General features: G+C 41.7%; 2 protein-coding genes across 8 annotated transcripts in view; both read left to right on the top strand.

The window, feature by feature from the left end:
• abcc8 (ATP-binding cassette, sub-family C (CFTR/MRP), member 8) overlaps positions 1 to 15,395 on the top strand; it is a 60,026-nt gene extending 44,631 nt beyond the window's left edge. For 5 of the 7 annotated variants that reach the window (XM_026176500.1, XM_026176504.1, XM_026176506.1 and 2 more), the window contains 18 exons: positions 285 to 422; positions 616 to 741; positions 929 to 1,025; positions 1,491 to 1,550; positions 2,450 to 2,697; positions 5,245 to 5,411; positions 6,773 to 7,000; positions 7,186 to 7,278; positions 7,846 to 7,948; positions 8,367 to 8,480; positions 9,376 to 9,496; positions 9,953 to 10,083; positions 10,811 to 10,889; positions 11,145 to 11,253; positions 11,968 to 12,071; positions 13,563 to 13,696; positions 14,554 to 14,616; positions 15,103 to 15,395. In XM_026176500.1, coding sequence (XP_026032285.1) covers positions 285 to 422; positions 616 to 741; positions 929 to 1,025; positions 1,491 to 1,550; positions 2,450 to 2,697; positions 5,245 to 5,411; positions 6,773 to 7,000; positions 7,186 to 7,278; positions 7,846 to 7,948; positions 8,367 to 8,480; positions 9,376 to 9,496; positions 9,953 to 10,083; positions 10,811 to 10,889; positions 11,145 to 11,253; positions 11,968 to 12,071; positions 13,563 to 13,696; positions 14,554 to 14,616; positions 15,103 to 15,240 — 2,253 coding nt within the window. In that variant the 3' untranslated portion in view covers positions 15,241 to 15,395. The remainder of the gene's footprint in view (positions 1 to 284; positions 423 to 615; positions 742 to 928; positions 1,026 to 1,490; positions 1,551 to 2,449; positions 2,698 to 5,244; positions 5,412 to 6,772; positions 7,001 to 7,185; positions 7,279 to 7,845; positions 7,949 to 8,366; positions 8,481 to 9,375; positions 9,497 to 9,952; positions 10,084 to 10,810; positions 10,890 to 11,144; positions 11,254 to 11,967; positions 12,072 to 13,562; positions 13,697 to 14,553; positions 14,617 to 15,102) is intronic. The other 2 variants (XM_026176503.1, XM_026176507.1) reach the window with 1 other exon arrangement.
• kcnj11 (potassium inwardly rectifying channel subfamily J member 11) lies at positions 15,393 to 18,745 on the top strand. Its single transcript, XM_026176518.1, has one exon. The coding sequence runs from the start codon at positions 16,463 to 16,465 to the stop codon at positions 17,633 to 17,635; it is 1,173 nt and encodes a 390-aa protein (XP_026032303.1). The 5' UTR covers positions 15,393 to 16,462; the 3' UTR covers positions 17,636 to 18,745.
• Positions 18,746 to 18,811: the final 66 nt, after the last annotated feature.

The raw sequence follows: 18,811 nt of genomic DNA, 5'->3' as shown, positions 1-18,811 counted from the left end.
AGGTTACCTGGCAACCAGCTAACAACAGCCTAAAATAAGCTGATGTCTGTTTTGTTTTTTTCTTTATCTGCCTACAACACCTTATGAAAGCATTCTGTCATTTTCATTTCATTACATAATAACTTCTCACGTTTACTCAAAAACGTAATTATATATAATATAACTATGATGTTGGCCTAGCAACAACTTAACAGTGGGCATATATGTATGTATATTCACCATCTGAATCATGTTTTCAGGAGATGTATTGGTTTGTTTTCCTCTGAACTTCTCTACATATGTAGGATGACCCATTTTCTGCTTTGGACATCCACCTGAGTGACCATCTGATGCAGGATGGCATCCTGAAGCTCCTGAGAGAAGAGAAGAGGACCGTGGTGCTGGTCACACACAAACTGCAATATTTACCACATGCAGACTGGGTAAGAACTGCTTAATAGTTAATAAGACTGTCCGTCTGGGATGGCTGGTATATAATGGACGATAAAGACATCTTATTGTCTCATTTATGACGCACTTTATCTCTCAAAGATCCCAAAGCAAATAGAGATTGAGTCTCAGCTAAATACAGATCATATTTTTTCTATCTTCTTTTGTGTGTGTGGCTATTATTAGATTATTGCCATGAAAGATGGCACCATCCAGACTGAGGGGACTCTGAAGGACGTCCAAAACTCTGAACCTGAACTCTTTGAGCAGTGGAAAACCCTCATGAACAGACAGGATCAGGAGTTTGAGAAGGTGATTAATGACTGCAAAAGCAAAATGTTATCTTTTAATCAGCGCCAAGAATCTTTAATTTGTGTAATTTGAACACTTTCTTTTGTAGATCCAGGTGAGACAGACACGCCGTCTCTGTCTGGAATGAAAGTTAGATTACCTGGGTGTTTTTATGCTGAAATAAATTCACTGTTGATCTCTCCTTCAGGAAACTGTGGCAGAGAGTATGACAGACCTAGAGAGAAAAAACCTGCGGAGGGCCATGTATTCAAGAGAGGCAGCCAGGACTGAAGAGGATGAGGAAGGTGAGAGGACACAGGAAAGAGTCACGAGGACAGCAGCTGGAATGTGCATGACTGGTGTGGGTGCTTCTCAGCCTGATTTAATGCTTATGTTTCCCTTAATGATAGATGCAGGATGACAATTCCCCTTCTCCTGCTGAGAGCTTAAGCTTATTCAGCTTATTTTAATCTTAACATCTTTTGTAATGTCTGCAGTTATTTGAATGACTCATAGTTCCCTGTATTTGATTCCTTCCTGTCTCTTATCTTGGTTTGGTCTTTTTGTCTTTTCGTTCCTCTTTTGACCTTTTCAGCAACTGGATACGTCGCCATGTTATTTCCCACCGCCTCCTGCTGTGATTAACCATTGAATCTGATCCTTTCTCTGTGTGTGTGTGTTTGCTGTTGAACGAACACCTGCAGTTGAAAAACGCTAAGGTGCGCTGGCTGTACACTTTATCTTTGTTCTGTGTTGTCTCCCGTGTGCTGGTGGCACCCCGGGGTGGACTTGTGCGATGGCTCCAGCTACCCTCATGTTCGATCGAGCAGGTGTGGCCAGAAAGCATGGTTTGAAAAAAAAAGTTGAAACAGAAAAAGACATTTGTGGCATTGTAGCGCTGCTAGCTAACGGCACATGTGTTTGCTTCTCTGTTTTAGAATCTCATCATCCATTTTCCTGCTCTTTCCCCCTCCCAAACATTTGTCTCTCTTGCTCTTGAAGGCTTACTTAGTGTGAGCATGACTGTAGTTGAGAGTAGTTGTTTCTTTAGGCCTGCCACTCATTATTTCCCCATCTTTTCCTCCCTTTTTCTCTTGCTTCCTCTCCACCTGCAGCTTGTCTGAGCCTCTCAGACACCCACATGCAGCCTCATGCTCCAAAGCTTGCTGCTTGATGTAATGTGATACATTTAAATCCGAAGTGGGAAAAAGGTTGGAGGTCGTTACATTATCTCTTCACCCCCGAGTCAGTGTGCGGTGGTCACCCTGGTGCTCCTGAAAAACATGCCTTTCATGGGAATGAGCGACTGCTTGTCTTTGTGGAGTGTAGCTTCTGTAGCCTCTAGCACACCTTCTCCTCTCATTTGGACCTCTGTCTATTATTTCTTCACTTCTCTCCTTTCCTGTGCTAGTCGTGGATTGTCAGACTGGCGCAGGAGGAGAAATGTTGAGCAATATGTCAGAAAAAGAAAGAGGAAAAAGTGAAGGAATGAAATATTTGAGAAGAAGGGTAGAAGGAGAGAAAGAAATGTAATGAGCGTCTGAGCTGTGAGTTGTAGCAGAGCAGGGCGTTTTTAGACAGAAATAAGCAAATTTACATACAGTAAGATTTAAAAAAATGTGACAATGGAAGCAGTCCTTGCAAAATAGATAACTCGGCCTAATTACATCTCACAATTGGCCAAAAACAAAACCTTTAACACTGCACTTCATCTCTGTTTCAACCCCAGAGGAATCTGTGGAGAGTGAAGATGATGACAACCTGTCACAGGTAATGCGCCAGAGAGCTACCATCCCCTGGCGCTCCTGCGGCACCTACCTGTCCTCTGCAGGGCTCCTCCTGCTCAGCCTGCTCCTCCTGTCGCAGCTCCTCAAACACTCCCTCATGGTGGCCATTGACTACTGGCTGGCCCACTGGACGTCACATGTCATCGCAGCCAAGAAAGACGCCTCAGCTCACAACTGTACCATCGTACAGGTGAGAGGATGCACCGCTCAGCTTTTGATTTAGACACTTAGCTCTTTGTTTCTGCTTCTCTTGAGATATTTTAGAGCCATAAAGTATTTTCTGCTTCGTTCACACTGCCTTTTTAAAAATTATTTGACCATTAATACAATCAGTCGGTCATTTTTTTAAAAGATCCATCTAGTGGGATGAAAACAAACAACACCAATTTAAATTATTGTATAAAATGTTTGGCATCATTTGACTTATAATCCAAACATGCTTTTCTGTAAGAGGTAAATATTAGCTAACGTTAAAGGAATAATTGATAAGCTTCAAAAAAGACAGACTGCATTAGATGCAAATAGTTTATCTGATTGTAGGCCAGCGTGAATTACATAATATTCTCACTAATTCTCAGTTAAGCAGAGCTGACCTACAACACAAACACACGCAGATCCAGACCAACACCAACACACCCTGAAGAGACTGCAGCTCGGCCTCATCTGAATATTAAAGCTGAACTAACATATTTATAGAAGTCAGTTTCCAAATGGAAAATGTTCGGGTTAAAGCACGTGTGAGGTCTGATGTGAATGCCAGCTGCAGTGCTGTAATTTATGAAGAAGTTTAAACTCTCAGTAACTGAGTCATAAATCTGAGTGGGTAAAAGCTGCACTCCTGTCCACACCAGGTGACTGTAGAATGATTTAGCACCTATAAAGCATTTCCTACACCCTTTTTCTACTTACTACTTGACTGTTTTAGTTACCGCTTAACCAAAATGGTCAGTAGCCTTCACACACTAACATAAAAAAACACTCTGAGTAAGCAGAGGAAGAGTTAACCTACGTCATCCACATTCAAGAAGTCGCACGGGCTGTTAACAAAGGATTGTGTTTCAGGACCAGTAAAACAACACTGTCATCAGTAGTTGCTGTATATATATATTTGTGTGCATGCGTGTCTGTGTTATGTGTGCATGTGTGAAATGCCAGGTCACGTGAAGGCCGTCGACAGACTGCATAAAAGGCACCGTGTCCTGCTGAATATAAGCAGCAGCCGTCTGTCTCTTTCTCTCACCCACAAACATCCACTGCATGTCCAGCTAAGCGTTGATAATAAATTGTCACTTGAATGCTGATCACAACTTGTCTGGCTGAACTTCAGTGCGTCGTTGCCAGCTTTATCTAATCTGCGCTGTGCTACAGACTAATCCACGAGGAGACTCTCAGAAGTCCTGTTCTGACAAACGCACACTCGGCCACTTCACATAAATGCCACACTGCTTCTCTCCTTCTAGAGAGAGGAAATAATTGAGCAGTGAGAGGATTAGATAGTGGAAATGCTTCATGTCACAAGTGGCAACTGGGCTGAGTGATGAGCAGCTAAAGGGTCTTTTTTTCCAGTGATATCTCTGATATATTTTGCTCTTCTTTTATAGGTCCTACCTGCAACTTTTTCACTGTATATAAAAATAAGCATCAGCTAACATTAATAGCTGAGACGGTAATGAGTTCATCTAAACTCCCAAATATATATTCTGAGAGGTGCTGATGACATCAAATTTTAAAAATGACCTTTTTTTTCTCCTTCAAATAGTAAATCTTATCATTTTATATCATTTCTATGTTCTAATGTGAATAAATGTGGCTTTGTGATATTTGCATTTCACTGAATTCTGTTTTTAATTACACTTTGCACACCTTCCCAGCTTTTTTGGAATTATCTATCAGTTTGAGGTGCCAGACCTGCTTTTGGATTATGCTTCCTGGCTTTTGTTTAAATTTAGATCAGTGTGACTCAGCGGGGAGAGCAGGTTATGTACAAATCACAGGTTTTAGCCAAGTGAAGCATGCCGTGCTGCAACTGTTTCACTCATGCAGCATAATCATCAGTTCAGTTTGCTTTGTGACTTACGAGATCTAATCAATCAGGACTGCGTGGAAACCATTACAACCATAAAATCCTCACGATTACGCCCTGAAGCTTGTCTTTATATGTTTATATGCTGTCTTTATATACATTTTAATGTTTGGTGCTAGAGCTGTTATTTCTTGGCCACTGCTCCTTCAGAGGATGGAGTGCTGTCCCTTAACTCTGTCATTAGTAAATGGTTAGGATCTTGATATTAGGTCTATTTTTATAAAATAAATGTAGCTATTTCTTTAGCGAACTGTGTGAAATTGAAGAAATTTGAATTAGTGATATGTGAGAATGAAAATGAAGATAAACATTTCTTAGTATTATGATCAAAAGTTATCACATAAAATAAAAGAGGATAGAAAATTTGGATCCAGGGTGAAGAGAATAATTAGATTGGAAGAAAAAGGAAGAAGAAAATAGTTCCCCAGCCCTCTTTATTTCTCTTTTTCTGTTCAAATATTACCAGCTTAGCTTGGAAACTCTCACTGGCTTTTGTCCTAGACAGCTGGTTTTTTAACCAGCCTCGATGTTTAATTGTGTTTATAATTACAACAAAGTAAGTAGGACGACAGACTCTTCTTTCTCAAACAACACATAGCATTGTGCTCATGCCTTTTATAACCCCCTCTGTATTTGTATGTGTGTGTGTTATAGGACTGTGGCTTCAGCCACTCCTGGTATCTGTCTGTGTTCAGTGTGCTCTGCTGCCTGGGCATCATCCTCTGTCTTGCCACCTCCGTGGCTGTGGAGTGGACCGGTCACAAAGTGGCCAAAGAGCTCCACCACAACCTGCTCAACAAGATCATCCTGGCCCCCATGAGGTGCGACGCTCAGCGCGTTTGTGTGTTTGTCTGTGTGCATGTGTGCGTGTGTGTGTGCATTATGATGTGTGAAAACGGGCAGAGACAGAGAAAGATGTGTGTTTGCTGATGATATAAGAGAAAACACAGTTAAAAGGTTTTTTGCCTCATTACTCTGAGCACCATCTGCTTTCCTCATGCAAAACCCAGGAGACATCACCTGCCTCAAGACACATTGGAAAGCACTGTATATACACATAAAGAAGCTGCATTAACATACTGTGCAGAATTCACATGAATGAATGTAAACTCAAGATTCAAGATCTTTTATTTGCCACGTGCATAGTTATACAAGTACAACACGCAGTGAAATGTGTCCTGATACGCTCCTCGACTGTGCAAAAAGAGAGAGAAAACACTATATACAGTAAGTAAATATATACAAAGAGGACATTATGTGCAGTAACTGAGCCAGACAACTCTGGAAAAAATCTATTTCCATCTGTAAGTCAACGTTTCGGATTATTGGCTCAAAAAATGGCATGTTAAATTTTTAACTTACTAAATCAAGCTTCTGAAAACAACTCAAATATGAGAAAATAACATGAATGTTTGAGTTATAAAGTGGAAATGCATTTTTTTCAGTGGCAGAAGCATCCACACTGTTTTTAAATATTGAATCTTATTTTATTTTATTGTATAATTCTGATCTTTGAAAATAACCTTATGAGATTAAATCAGTCATGTCAAGGCACTTTACGTTGTAAGGTTCAGTCTTAACAAGATGATAGAAAGGATCCCCTGCGAGCAAGGTCCCATATCAGAGGAAGAGACCCCAGGTGGTTGGGGGTGAGCGGAAAGAGGTGGGAGAAAGCCCACAGGTGAAAACACAAAGTTAATGACATGCAGTAGAAGCACAGAACTGCATGGAGAGTGGAAAAGAGCCGAATGGAGAATGCTCAGTGCATCATGGGAAGTCCCCCAGCAGCCTGAGCCTATAACAACATAACAAATGGTTAAGAGTCACCTGATCCAGGCCTGCCTATAAGCTTTATCAAAAAGAAAAGCTTTTAAGTCTAATATTAAAAGCACAGACACCTCTAAGGGAGCCAAGTGCTCTATTTGGGATAATTTGATACTTTAAGGTCTTTAAGATATGATGGAGCTCAGGTCTTCGTATGTGAGGTATGTGAGGTATGTGAGAAGGATTTTAAATTCAATTATGGATTTAACAGAGAGCCAATGAAGAAAAGCTAATCTCTTTCTAGTCCTTGTTAGAGCTCCAGCGGAAGCATTTTTGATAAGCCGGCAGTATTTCAGAGAGTAATCTGGTCATTTTGATGATAAAGTCCAGGGGATTTTACTCTCTTTCTTCTCTTCAGGCTCTTTGAGACCACTCCTCTCGGCAGCATCCTAAACAGATTTTCCACTGACACCAACACGATCGATCAGCACATTCCCACCACCCTCGAGTGCCTCTCCCGCTCCACCTTGCTATGCGTGTCTGCTTTGGGTGTCATCTCCTACGTCACACCCGTTTTCCTCATTGCCCTTCTGCCGCTGGCTGTCACCTGCTACTTTATTCAGAAATACTTCCGGATGGCTTCCAGGTGAGTCTGACGGGATAGTTGGAGGGAAGTCACAGACACATTGCTATATAGCCAGATTATTTTTTTTTTGGTGGGACAAAATAAATATTCCTTTTCAGAATGAAATTCATTAGATTTATGATTTGGATGCAAAAATCTAATATCTGATATTTCCCCGTTTGCTGTCTCTGCTATGTTCTGGTCAGGGACCTGCAGCAGTTGGAGGACAGCACACAGCTCCCTTTACTCTCCCACTTCTCTGAGACAGTTGAAGGTCTCACCACTATACGAGCCCTCAGGTAACACATGCTTACATCCTTGGTGAAAATGGGAACTTTTAAAAAGCCATAGCCGAGGTTAAAAATACAATATTTTTCAAAAGACTTCAGAACGCTGTAGGATACTTGCGTGCAAACAGAGACACACAAAAGCTTCAGCATTTACGACTGGACTAGAGTGGACTGTTGGTTAGGTAATTATGTACTGTAGAAGTGAAAATGCCAAAAGCTTATTTCAGGTATTTGGCTAAAATCAAACATTCAGTGACAAAGGAGCCACAAGTGCAAACATTTGAAGTTGTTTTCAGATCCTCGAGATCTTTGCACATTTGGAAAGGCAGCGTTTATTGAAATATCCTTACATATGTGGCATTTTCCTGAACCCGAAAATGTCAAAAGAAATTTCAGCCTTAAATACCAAACAGCCAAAGCCATTAGTTTTATTTTTGTCACTAAAATGTCATTATATTCCTAAAAGATAAAGAGCAATGAGAAATAGCATACGGTGCTCTTCTTAGATGTAGATGTAACGCAGTCTGTGATACAGTGAAATAACAAATGAATGAATTAAACCCCTTCTGTTGGCAGGTATGAGCCCAGGTTCAGACAGAGGTTACTACAGTTCACCGATGCCAACAACATCGCCTCTCTCTTCCTCACAGCAGCCAACCGTTGGCTGGAGGTCCGCATGGTAATGATCCGTCTGCTGCGCCCTTCTTTAAAATTCCCATCAGTTCTGCTTCACTGTTTGTCAGATATCTGCTTCACATTTATGTCGATGTTGCTGGGTAACTGCTCCCTCTGTTGGGGTCTATAAAACACTGAATTTTTCATTCTCGTATTAGCTTGAAATGCTGTCTACATGTCATGTTTTATGTATTGACCGTGCTGCTCACAGTTCATTCGACTCCTTGTGTTTCACAGCAGCAGAAACCTTTGAAATGTTGATGAATGCAAACAAGAACACGCCCCCACCGCCCCCACTGTCATGTCTGCTAACAATAAACCAATCTACAATAATGGATCTCTTTAAGCGTTATTTACCTTCTTCAGTTATTAAGTGAAGCGTTAACTTCTCGCTGCGATGTTGACTTCGTCTGTCTCTGCAGGAGTACATCGGAGCCTGTGTGGTGTTGGTGGCGGCGGTAGCTTCCATCACCAATTCGCTCTACAACCAGCTGTCCCCCGGGCTGGTGGGGCTCGGTCTGACATACGCACTCATGGTGAGAGTGTGTGTGTGTGTGTGTTTAACTGTTTAGCTGTTAAGGTATTTACAGGTTTAAGCTCAATGTTGCAAAAACCTCCCGCAGCACTAGTAGTATAAAGAACACTTTCATTACTTGACCAATGTGTTTCATTTGTAGTTAATTTATTTTAAAAAAGGATGGAGAAAATTGTCTTTTGTAACAATTTCTTTCGTCTGTTTCTACTGATTCTTACATGTTTTAGTGCAGACAGATAAAAATAACTTTTACAGTCACAGTAAAAAGAAAATGTGTCCTTTCTCAAGTTTGTACACATCAGTGAAAAGAAATCTGATCCTTACCAGGTTTTAAATTGAGTACATACAACCTGAGATGAACAAAAACACATGACATGCTGCACCATAATAATTAATCATCATGGTATGACTTCATCAGTCTCTCGCATGGCTCACTCTTCTTTACAATGTTGCTTCAGTTCCCCGTTTATGCACGGCTCTCTTAAGTTTCTCTCTGACACATGGACTGGACTGGGTCACTGCAACACCTTGATTATTTTCTTTTTCAGCCATTCTGTTGTAGCTTGGCCACAATAAAGGTTGTGGATGCTAAAAGGTAGAAAAGGTTGATTTTTGTGTAAATTTGTTTCTTTTTTTGGTATATTTTTGCTGTAAAAATGCAGCAATTTCAGATAAATTGGGAACAAAATGTTTTTATTTCAAGTGTTTTATTTCTGTGTTTCTGAAAAAGCCGGTCTAGAAAATTCATCGTGACAGTCACGAAAAGCCGAGACACACTGAGGATATTCGAGTTGTATCTGGGTGAAAACAACAACAATGTCCACACCGAAAGGACTGCGTGTCTGTGTGGTGACATTTACTCAGCTCATCTCCTCCCTCCTCCCTTCTTGTATCAGGTGTCCAACTACATGAACTGGATGGTGCGTAACTTGGCAGACATGGAAGTACAGCTTGGCTCAGTCAAGAGGATTAACGGCCTGCTCAAAACTGAACCAGAGAATTACGAGGGACTGCTCAGTGAGTGCACTCTGCCGCCTCAAATTAAACTTTCTTACTGATTCAGCAGGCGCTCAGAGAAGTCATGTCTAACGTCTTACCACCTGAAAAGTGTTTGTGATTTCTTCTTGAGTGAAGAAGCCTGAAATTAACTCTACGTTCATCACTGTCAGTTCAAGAAGGCTGTCATAATGCTCACGAGAAATGGATCTTTATCCCTCTCGCACTTTTTGAAAACTCTGCTAATGTCGTTTTATATCCCCTAATAATCGATCATGCATGCGCCATGTAAAAGTGTGTGCGTGTGCAGTATGCAGTGCGTCTGTTTCTTATCCATAAAATGTGGGAAAGTTTTACATTTTGGTCACAAATTGAAGGAGAATATATGCTGGTAAGGTGGATTCACTCAAGTTTTTTGCTTCTCGGATGGAAAAAAGATCAAATTGAAAGTCGTGATGTTTTTCTTGTGTGTCTCAGCTGTGTCTCAGGTTCCTGACGGCTGGCCCCGACAGGGAGAGATCAAGATACAGAATCTGAGCGTTCGTTATGACGCCACGCTGAAGCCTGTGCTCAAAAATGTCAACGCACATATCAGCCCTGGTCAGAAGGTACAGGACAGAAACCTGTGTTTGAATGTGGAGGAGCATAACAGATTAAATGAAAACTATTTGGAGAAAAAACAAATATAGGTCATATAGTTGCATAACAGCTAAATGACGCAATTTTTGCATATTTCCATTTAATCTGGTGTTATTTTCCCTCAAACTTTTTGTATTTCTGTTTTTTATGTTATTATTTTACTGTTGGTGTTTGCACGTGTGCCCCGTCAGATAAGGAAGCTGTCATTCAAACTGTGTTATGGACTGTTTTTGATCAGCGTCAGACTCACAGCAGAAATACATACTAAGATTTAAATAAACCGGACAGCTAATTAACAGGAGAAATGATACAAGGTCAAATAAATAAATCACATTTAAATATAAATGAAATAATGTCTGCATTTATTTTTAATGCCACTTTGGATGCATTTAAGGAAATATTAATGTATTCACTCAATACTTTATTTTTTGTGATTTTTATTTTTATTTTACCAATTTAAGTCTTCTACTTGTGAAAAGAGATAATACAGAAAATACACATTTTAGTTTACTGAGCACTGGTGAGCCTTTTAATGGACTTTGACATGTTCAGGGAGTAGCCTGCTCTTGCTTTATCCTGCCTTAACAGCTAAGATAGACTCTAGCCACATGCCTCCCACACCAGTAAGCTGCTAAGAGAATGGATGGATAGATTAATGGTGATAATTATGATGACTGTTTTTGCTTTTTTTCCCAGGTGGGGATCTGTGGCAGGACCGGCAGCGGTAAATCCTCTTTCTCCTTGGCCTTCTTCCGCATGGTGGACATGTTTGAGGGTAAAATATCACTTCGGCTTCACACCAGCACAAAAAAAAGTTAACAGGATAAAATATACATCTACTTTTGGCTGTTTGCTTATTCACACGTAGATCTGCACGTTTGATTTTTACACCAGATGCCCTTCCTGACATAATCCAAATGGGATTCGTGTCTCCACAGGGGATAAAATAATAATTGAAATAGTAGAAAAAAAGAGGAAAAGTGTCTTAATTGGTGAAATCGGGGTGTTTTTGTAAACTTCTGTCACACAGGAAGGATTGTGATTGATAACATCGACATCTCCAAGCTGCCTCTGCAGACTCTCAGATCTCGGCTGTCCATCATCCTCCAAGACCCTATCCTGTTCAGTGGCACCATCCGGTACAGTACACTTCTCTGTCAAAAAGAAGACTAGTGAATCAGTGATTCTGCATTATAGTAAACGGGGGGGGGGGGGGTAGAGAGTCTTCAAAACAGGAGGTGAGCTGTGGATAAGAGCAGTGTCCTCTGAAAACTGCAGTGAAGAGGTTTATTTTTAGACTCCAGCAGCACTGACCGTAAAAGCAATGTCATCCCAGAGAAAAAACAAGCTGCACGATGGTCTCAGACTGTAGTTTTATCCAGTGATGTAAAAGTATATTTCAGTGTTTGTCCCTTTACATGTATGGACTCAGTTTAGTGACGACAGAAGGGTGTGTCGCTCGAGTTGACCAGCTCATACGCTTTAGTCCATTTACTGGAATATTCATTACACAGTCATCAGAGACGCTGCTTCACATAGATCATAATGAAAATGGCCCCAGTGACAGCTCGGAGGTGAGGATTATATTAAAGCTTAAATGTACAGACCACGAATAAAAATGACTTTTTTAAAGCAAAAATACTGATTTCAGACCCTCAAAATATAATATTTATTATGTCTTGTGAAATACAAACATGGATTATTGGTGACTTGGGATATTAGGAAGGATATTTCTCACTGTTTTATGACATTTTACAGATCATCCAAATATTTGTCATTCAAAAAAAATGCCTTAATCATGAAGTAACTGAAAGTTGCAGCACTAAATGTAGCTTGTTTTTGCGGGTTTGTAGGTTCAACCTGGACCCAGAGATGAAAGCAACCGATGAGATGCTGTGGGAAGCGCTGGAGATAGCTCAGCTGAAACTTGTTGTTAAATCACTTCCAGGAGGCTTGGGTGAGACATCTGTGTTTGTTCATATGTGTGTGTCAACTATGTCGCATTTGCAAACTGTTTATTTTAAAAGACACACAGAAAGTAAAGTGTGCTCACCCGGATCTGAACATTAAACAGAAAAATTAATTCTTTCTCAGAAGTTACATGCACTCTGTCAGCGTCACATCTACCAGCTGCTCGAGTGTCCCCATACAAAGATCGAGCCGCTGTATCAGATGACATGAGCATTCATTTTTAACTCGCTGCAGTGGCTGTTTTATGTGCTGCTGCTCCGTCCTGCACAGTCTTCTGCTCGTGGTTTTGACACAGGACACTAGACAGTTGCCGCCAGCAGGACGACTCGCGGCCAGATCAAATATTATCTGAAAGTCAAGTCAGAAAATCCAACGTGCATAAATGATGAATGCTTGAAGCGATGATGTTGCACGGGGCCGTCTTTGTGTGGACATTAACACTGGCGCGTGAGCACTTCCAGTTTATCACTCGATTCCTTACGTCTCTGCCGTCCTCTGGAATTCATCACAACAACAACAAAAGAAACGCTTCTCTTGTGAAATAAGCCTGCTGCTCATCTCACATTATCAATTTTAGTCTTGTGTGACACTGACGAATGTGTGTGTGTGTGTGTGTGTGTGTCAGGATGTGACAGGTTCAAGCTAAGCTGCTTGCAGCTTTAGTTTATGTCTGCTGGAACCAGATGTTCAGTAAGATATTGATCCCTGAGGCTGGAGCTGATGGCTAATTAAGTTCGTCCTTTGATTTGGTTTAAGCAACAATACAGTGTGCTATAGATTTATGCTGTGTGGTGAACCAACCTGAGTCCTTGTTACTGCCTTTATATGTTCATAATGGCAACTGTAGTTTGAGGAATTAAAAAATAACCTTATTAATCATATTTAATGCAAAACACCAAACAATGCCTCTCAGTGTGACTTCACTGCATAATGCAGCTCACCCCTCCCATTATTTCTAACCCTTTACATTCACCTTGTAACTAGTTTGATTCCTGTTGGAAGCCTCTGTTTGAAGAGTGACACGCATCCTACTGTTGAATAAACCGAGCGCCGGATCCTCTCGTTGTTTCTTCTTTCTGTATATAAACGTCAAACTTACATGACGTTACAAACAAAAAGAAAATCTCAACATTCAGCGAATTAAGTCATTAATTATTTACCTAATGGTAGATTTTTTTTATTCTGTGTTAGGTTAAATCACTAGAGAGCTCTTTGGTTCTTCAAGCATTTTTATGACTTAACCTTCATCATTTATAACACTGAGGAGAAAATGGGAAATCAATATCCTATTGATCTGCAATCCAAAACCTAAAGGCTAATTAACTTTACCCTCTTACTCTTTACACTCTTACTTAAGAAAATAACTGAACTACGTAGTTCCTCTGTAGTGTCATGTGTCGCAAAAAACAACAATAAAAATTGCTTCTAAATTCTGGAAATGATTGAAACATATTGAAGTGTATGTTTGTGTTTTCAGATGCCATAGTGACAGAAGGAGGAGAAAACTTCAGTCAGGGTCAGAGACAGCTGTTCTGTCTGGCCAGAGCCTTCGTCAGGAAAAGCAGTATCCTTATCATGGACGAAGCCACAGCATCCATAGACATGGCAACGGTGAGTGTGTAATTAAACAAAGAGCATCTTTAAGGCAGAGAGTGGAGAGCAGGTGTGAAGAGAGAGAAAAGAAATGAGAAAATCAGAGAAAGGGGAGGTGAAGGACACGAGAAGAGCAGGGGTGACACAAAGTGCACGCGGTAATTTTCATCTGTGGGCATGGCAACAAAGAAAATGAAGGAAAAGCTGACAGACTGAATGATTTGTGAATAGATGTGCAAAGGTAAAAGATTAACACTTTGTTCTTTTGTAGAGTAATATTACAAGAGGTACAGAATGAGAAAAAAAATCTCAGCAGTTTTGGGAGTAAATGGTAAATGACCTGTATTTGTATAGCGCTTTACTTAGTCCCTAAGGACCCCAAAGCGCTTTACACTACATGTGTAACATGTAGTGTAACATGTAGTGTACATGAGTAAACCTTTAACTGATGCTTTTTGCATGCAAGGAGAAAAAGTGTAGGAGAAAACATGCATGAAGTGCCAAGAGAAAATCTGAAATAGAAGGAAAATACTGAGCACACCGAGAGCCTGAGGGGAATTTCAGGAAATGGTTGCTCCGTACTTAAAAGCCTCTCTTTTATACGATTGGCCACAAAGAGCGCCTGTTCCAGCTTACAATAAGGCAGCAGCACTGCCCTCAAGGAAACACGATTGAGCCTGTAAGAAGGGACGAGACAATGAACAAGAGATGATGGTTTGAACAATAAGGGTGAAAATGTGATTTTTTTTTTTTTAAACAACACGAATGATGATGTTAACTATCGAAAGCACCTTTTGTTTTTACACAAACTCTGAATCCCAGTGAAGATAAAAGCATGTTTGCTTAAACTAACCTCCCTGCCTCCATCTCCACAGGAGAACATCCTGCAGAAAGTGGTGATGACTGCTTTTGCTGATCGAACAGTAGTTATCATAGCAGTGAGTATATCCCCCTTGCCATTTACAGTAATGCATACAGCTTTGGCATTATCACAAGGACTGCTGACCTTTGCACTGCACTGCTGACGCTTTAAACAATAGCTTTGCCGGCATTTTAACCTTGAAAAGCTACAAATACAGTGCTAGTTATTGAAAGAGGAAATCAAGGCATGTTTCTGGTCTTATTCTTTGTTATTGCAATTACATTATAGAGAAATAACAGAGGTTAAAAAAAAGTATGATAAAATGTGTGGTGCTCACTTTTAATATTTCTCATGAAATATTTAAGAACAAAAGCCAAACAGCCAGAAACCTGATGAACTCTGGTATTTACAGTGGATGCAACCACACACTTAATTTACCAGCCAATATAAAGATGCGCATACAGCTTTTTCTATCGCAGCTTTGTTTCTAAACCGTCCGAGTGATCTAGCATTGGCTGGACTGCTCACTGCAGTAATTACTTTCTTCTGCTCTGTCGCGCAGCATCGCGTCCACACCATTCTCAATGCCGACCTGGTGATCGTGATGAAGCGGGGGATCATCCTTGAGTACGACAGACCGCAGGCTCTGCTGGACAAGGAGGACAGTGTCTTCGCCTCCTTTGTGCAAGCGGACAAGTAGCACAAGAGGAGGAAGAGTGTGGAAGCATTAAAGGAAGACATTCAAAGTGCAATTGATCCCATGGAATATATTCCTTTTATTTTTTAATCATGTTGTATTATATTTGTACATAAGAATGTTAATGCTTTGTTAATAAAACATAACTTATCCTTAAAGTGTGTGTCCAGAGTTATTTGTGCAGTGAGACTAAAAGTGTGTTTTGGGCATTTGTTAAACTTGCTGTTTGAAACTGATTAGTCATCATGGGATTGTAAGTTTAAAATGACCTGGAGCTAAACAGACAAATAAATGCACACTGCCAGAAACAAAGCATGCTATAAACATTCTTCATGTGCTTCTAGTGGGATTGAGGCTGCACTTAATGGAGTGAACACTGACAATCTGACAATAGAAATTTATAAAGCTGGGATGGGCTCGGAGATGAAAAACAAAACAGACAAGATCTGGTTTCTGTGGTTGACCAGCCCACTGCCTGCTAGTGCCTAATGTTGTTTAAGTTACAAAAACTCTGACCATTATATGATCGGATAATAAGCTGCCTGTGGCATAGCAGCTACACGGCTGAACAGTTCTTAATGCGTAATGGTCTCTCCTGCATTCTCATTGAAAATGAAAGGAAGGGCACCACTCTGGTGGTAATGGTGGTAGTGGAGGGAGGGACTGCCTCTCCTTCTCACGTTACCAAGCTATAGCGAAGTAGCGAGATCAGCAAAGAGCCAACTGCGCCTCATGACCCTGCCTCCTCTTCCAAATGTGATAAAACTCAGCTCAGAGGCCCATTACGCGGCGATAGAAGGAACATTTTACATCTCACTCGATTTCCTTTACGCACAGGGCCGCGGTGAGTGCATACCAACGCAGCGGTAGATGGAGATCACAATGGGAACAAAGCGGTGTGCCACAACTACGCATGGTCGCTCCATTTCGTGAGTGACGGCGTCAGCTGCGGAGCTGTTAGAAGAATCTTCTCATGGGATTTGGCGGTTGCGAGGCGCCTGATCTGGAGGCAACGTGAGGAGCACACATACCTCCAGAAAACGGGGCACTACAAGGCTCTCCCTTCGTGCACCTGACAGCTGCCGAAAAGCTGACATCGCACCGGTGAGTACCGGCTGGTAAGAGAAGTCACCGGGAGATAGGAGAATTCATTTTTTTTCATCCAAGCACAAGCAGGCAGCACCTTCAAAGCGAAACGGCTGTGGGTACGTAGCATGGGAGCGCTATGTTGTCCAGGAAAGGACTCATTCCTGAAGATTACTTGCTTACACGTTTGGCCGAGGATGTTCTGCAGCCCAAGTTCAAGGCGAAAGCGGGGAAGGCTCGGTTCGTCTCCAAGAACGGCACATGCAATGTGGCGCATACCAACATCCGAGAACAGGGCCGATTCTTGCAGGATGTGTTTACCACGCTCGTGGATTTAAAATGGCTTCACACGCTCATCATTTTCACCATGTCGTTTCTGTGCAGCTGGCTCCTTTTTGGAATGATCTGGTGGCTCGTTGCGTTTGCGCACGGCGACTTGGACCAGAGCGGAGACGACTTTATCCCGTGCGTAACGGATATTCACTCCTTCTCCTCCGCGTTTCTGTTCTCTATAGAGGTCCAAGTGACCATCGGCTTCGGGGGCCGGATGATCACGGAGGAATGCGTCTCCGCTATCATCATTCTGATCGTGCAAAACATCGTCGGGTTGGTAATCAACGCCATCATGCTTGGCTGCATCTTCATGAAAACCGCTCAGGCCAACAGGCGCGCGGAGACGCTCATTTTCAGCAAACACGCTGTTATCTCTGTCCGAAACAACAAGCTCTGCTTTATGGTTCGCATCGGGGATCTGAGGAAAAGCATGATCATCAGCGCCACCGTGCGAATGCAGGTTGTCAAGAGAACCACCACGGAGGAGGGAGAGGTGGTGCCACTAGACCAACTCGACATACACATGGATAACCCAGTGGGTACCAATGGCATCTTCCTGGTATCTCCCCTCATCATCTGTCACATAATTGACAAGCACAGCCCCCTTTACGAGCTTTCAGCCTCTGATCTGTTACACCAAGACATAGAGGTGATCGTTGTGTTGGAGGGGGTAGTGGAGACCACCGGTATCACCACCCAGGCCAGGACGTCCTACGTGTCTGAGGAGATCCTGTGGGGACAGCGCTTTGTGCCTACAGTGTCCGAAGAGGACGGCATGTACGCAGTGGACTACTCCAAGTTTGGCAACACTATGAAGGTCCCAACACCTTGCTGCAGCGCTAAGAAACTGGATGAGGCAGGTGGCATCGCTCGGTTTAAACTGACCGAGGGCGTCACCTTGCGGGCGTCAGTAAGAAGACGTCGGGGCTCCGCGGTGGCTCGAAGGTCCAGGCTGGAGACCATGAAAGCTCACGATTAAGAGTGTGAAAATCATGTCTGCGAGCATTTTGTATGAGTGTTAACAGTCTAAGATTGGTGGTTATAGATTCAGATAATCATATTTATTTTATAACATATGACAGGGATTACCTGTAATCAACAATCAGCATATTCTCTGCAGCCGTATGCAGCCCGTGCGCACAACATGCTTTTATACTCAGGGTCAGCGTGAAAATGAGATAGAATGCACTGATAATTAGAAGTGACTGTTGTATCAAGAGTGAATCAGCTTGCCTTTTATTTAAAGAAAAAAGTGACTGCATGTGTCCTAAATAAATAAAAGAACGCTGCTAGAAATGGTGTTGTGAATGGGTCACAAGACGGAAATGAAATTAGAACAATGAGGCACTCCCACAATTAAGCAAGGCGTTCTCAACATGCGGAAGAACTCATTAGTATATCCCCTGATTTTACACAGCATAAGTTATAGCACAGTAGGCTGTAGCACTAAACAAAAAACTGCACTACAGTTTCTCATTACTCTTGTCGATGGCTACATAGCTGCCAGCTACTCTGACAAAGATTAAAATACAAACAGTCAAAGATCAGGGCTGAAGAAGCAGTCATACCCAAACCCAACTCTACAGGCTGGATCAAACTAACCTTACAGTTCCCACAGTACAGTCAAAAGAATCATTTACATTTTATGAGATCGCATTTTCCACTTGCAGAAAAAAGGCGAAATGTAAAGTATAAAATATATTTATTACAGAAGCATCGTGGATGAGATTGTGCTATACTCAAGTATGACTTCCCTCCAGTTAGCTCTTTTCAAGTTTCACATGTATCCTTCCACAAAGTCTCTCCAGATAAGGAACCAAAGGTTTTGGCATTTTCTCCCTAAACAGACAGGCAGCCAGACTGCCCTCGAGGTCTCCACAGAGGCCAAACAGAAGAAAACTGAGTTCTTCACTCTCCAAAAAAAGATATCTTTTGCCTGCCTCCCATCTTCCATTCATTCTAACAAGCTTCTGGTCATACTAAAGAACCTTTGATCACCATTACAAAAGGGTCAACACATGCTGAGTAGTATTTTATCTTAGGAGTGAGGTGGAAACAAAAATTCCAGTGTGAAGTTGGTGGAGTTCCCATTAAAATGCTCACATCAGGCTGCTTCTTCAATTTCCACAAAAAACAAAAACAAACAAAAGACACA

The sequence above is a fragment of the Astatotilapia calliptera genome, chromosome 7 (assembly GCF_900246225.1).
Source record: "Astatotilapia calliptera chromosome 7, fAstCal1.2, whole genome shotgun sequence".
In the NCBI taxonomy this organism is placed as follows: Eukaryota; Metazoa; Chordata; class Actinopteri; order Cichliformes; family Cichlidae; genus Astatotilapia; species Astatotilapia calliptera.
The sequence above is the reverse complement of the archived record's forward strand: the minus strand, read 5'-3'. Positions and strand labels throughout refer to the sequence as shown.

What these genes read in the sequence shown, in the direction of transcription:
- kcnj11 (XM_026176518.1), top strand. Translation starts at nt 16,463, where the DNA reads ATGTTGTCCAGGAAAGGACTCATTCCTGAAGATTACTTGCTTACACGT.